The sequence below is a fragment of the Geospiza fortis genome, unplaced genomic scaffold (assembly GCF_000277835.1).
Source record: "Geospiza fortis unplaced genomic scaffold, GeoFor_1.0 scaffold1443, whole genome shotgun sequence".
Taxonomy (NCBI): Eukaryota; Metazoa; Chordata; class Aves; order Passeriformes; family Thraupidae; genus Geospiza; species Geospiza fortis.
In genome coordinates this window covers 4,242-6,103 of record NW_005055145.1, presented here as the reverse complement: position 1 = coordinate 6,103, position 1,862 = coordinate 4,242, and the positions used below count along the sequence as shown (strand labels likewise).

Below are 1,862 nucleotides of genomic sequence, written 5' to 3'. Positions count from 1 at the left end.
AGGGGGGGGGGGTGTCGCCATTGCAGCTGCAGGTGGAGGTGATGGTGAGGGAGGGCCGGGCCCTGGCGGTCCTGGGATGGTGGGAGCTGCTCCGGGGCCTGCTGGTGTTCGCCCTCTGCTCCCACCCCTGGCTGCAGCAGGACCCTGAGGCGGTGAGACCCCCTCCCCAAAAATGGGGACCCCCCCCTACCCCAATTAGAGACCCCTGACCCGTAGATAGAGACCCCTGACCTATAGAGACCCTCCCCATAACCACACAGAGGCACCCTCAGGGCTTCCCACCTTTTCTGCCCTCACAAACTGCCCCATAAGTGACCTCCAAATCCATTCCTTGCCCCATAGAAACCCCTCAAATGTCCCCCAACCCCTTCCCAGCCCCATAAGCGACTCCTAAATCTCCAAACCTACCCCTAGTCTCTACCCCATAACCTGTTCCCAAACCCCATAAGCGAACCCCAAAACTCAGCCCTGCTCCTCACAGTCATGGTGGGTCCTGGGCTGTGCCCCTCTGGAGCAGCTGTGAGGGGAAAATGGGGCATCCCCTTCATCCTGTTCCCTCATGGCTCCCCTTGTTTTCTTCCCTCGGGGATCAGACCTTTTTGTCCCTTCAGGGCTTCCTTTCTTCCTGTCCCCTCGCCATTTCCCATCATTTTCTTCCCTCATATTTTCCCGCCATTTCCTTCCCTCACACTTTCCTTCACACTCCCCATTTTTTAACCTTTTTTCCCCCACATTCCCCCTCCATTTCCTCCCTTCACACTCCCCCGCCCTTTTCTCCCCTCACACTCCCCCACCATTTTCTCTCCTCACACTTTCCTGCCATTTCCTTCCCTCACACTATCCCTCACACTTTCCCATCCTTTTCTCCCCTCACATTTTCCCTCCATTTTCTCCCCTCACAATCCCCCACCATTTCCTCCCCTCACATTTGCCCACCATTTCCCTCCCCTCACAGTTCCCCACCATTTTCTCTCCTCACACTTTCCCACCTATTTTCCCCTCACACTCGCCCTCCATTTTCTCCCCCACACTTTCCCGCCCTTTCCCTCCCCTCATTTTCCTGCCATTTCCTTCCCTTACACTTTCCCTCCATTTCCTCCCCTCACACTTTCCTGCCCTTTCCTCCCTTTCCCCCCCCTCACCCTCGCCCTCCATTTTCTCCCCTCACACTTTCCCGCCCTTTCCTCCCCTCATGCTTGCCCTCCATTTCCTCCCCTCACACTTTCCTGCCATTTCCTTCCCTCACATTTGCCCACCATTTTCACACTTTCCCGCCCTTTCCTCCCCTCATGCTTGCCCTCCATTTCCTCCCCTCACACTTTCCTGCCATTTCCTTCCCTCACATTTGCCCACCATTTTCACCCCTCACACTTTCCCGCCCTTTCCTCCCTTTCCCTCCCCTCACACTCCCCCTGCATTTCCTCCCCTCTCACTTTCCTGCCATTTCCCTCCCCTCACGCTCGCCCTCCATTTTCTCCCCTCACACTCTCCCACCATTTTCACCCCTCACACTTTCCCGCCCTTTCCTCCCCTCACACTCCCCCTGCATTTTCTCCCCTCACACTTTCCCGCCCTTTCCTCCCCTCATACTTGCCCTCCATTTTCTCCCCTCACACTCTCCCACCATTTCCTCCCCTCTCACTTTCCCGCCATTTCCCTCCCCTCACGCTCCCCCTCCATTTTCTCCCCATCCCACCCCAACCTCCCTCCATTCCCCACAGTTCCTGCGGGCGTCCCGCCGGGTTCTGGGTGCCCACCTATGGCGGGCCCTTCTCTCCGTGTCCCTTTGGGGACAGTTTGCGGTCGGCCGGAGCCCGGCGGCCGTGCAGGAGCTGGGCCAGCGGGTCCCGGCGCGCGCGCCC

The 1,862-nt window shown here is 58.4% G+C and overlaps 1 protein-coding gene across 1 annotated transcript in view; it reads left to right on the top strand.

Annotated features, from left to right (window-relative positions):
• Positions 1-1,862, top strand: part of LOC115949231 (hydroxyproline dehydrogenase-like) — a gene marked incomplete at its 3' end in the record, with an annotated part of 5,472 nt that overhangs the window by 112 nt on the left and 3,498 nt on the right. The window contains exons 1-2 of the mRNA XM_031065737.1: positions 1-152; positions 1,722-1,850. The exon at positions 1-152 is cut by the window's left edge and continues 112 nt beyond it. Of these exons, the coding sequence (XP_030921597.1) occupies positions 1-152; positions 1,722-1,850 (281 nt within the window). The remainder of the gene's footprint in view (positions 153-1,721; positions 1,851-1,862) is intronic.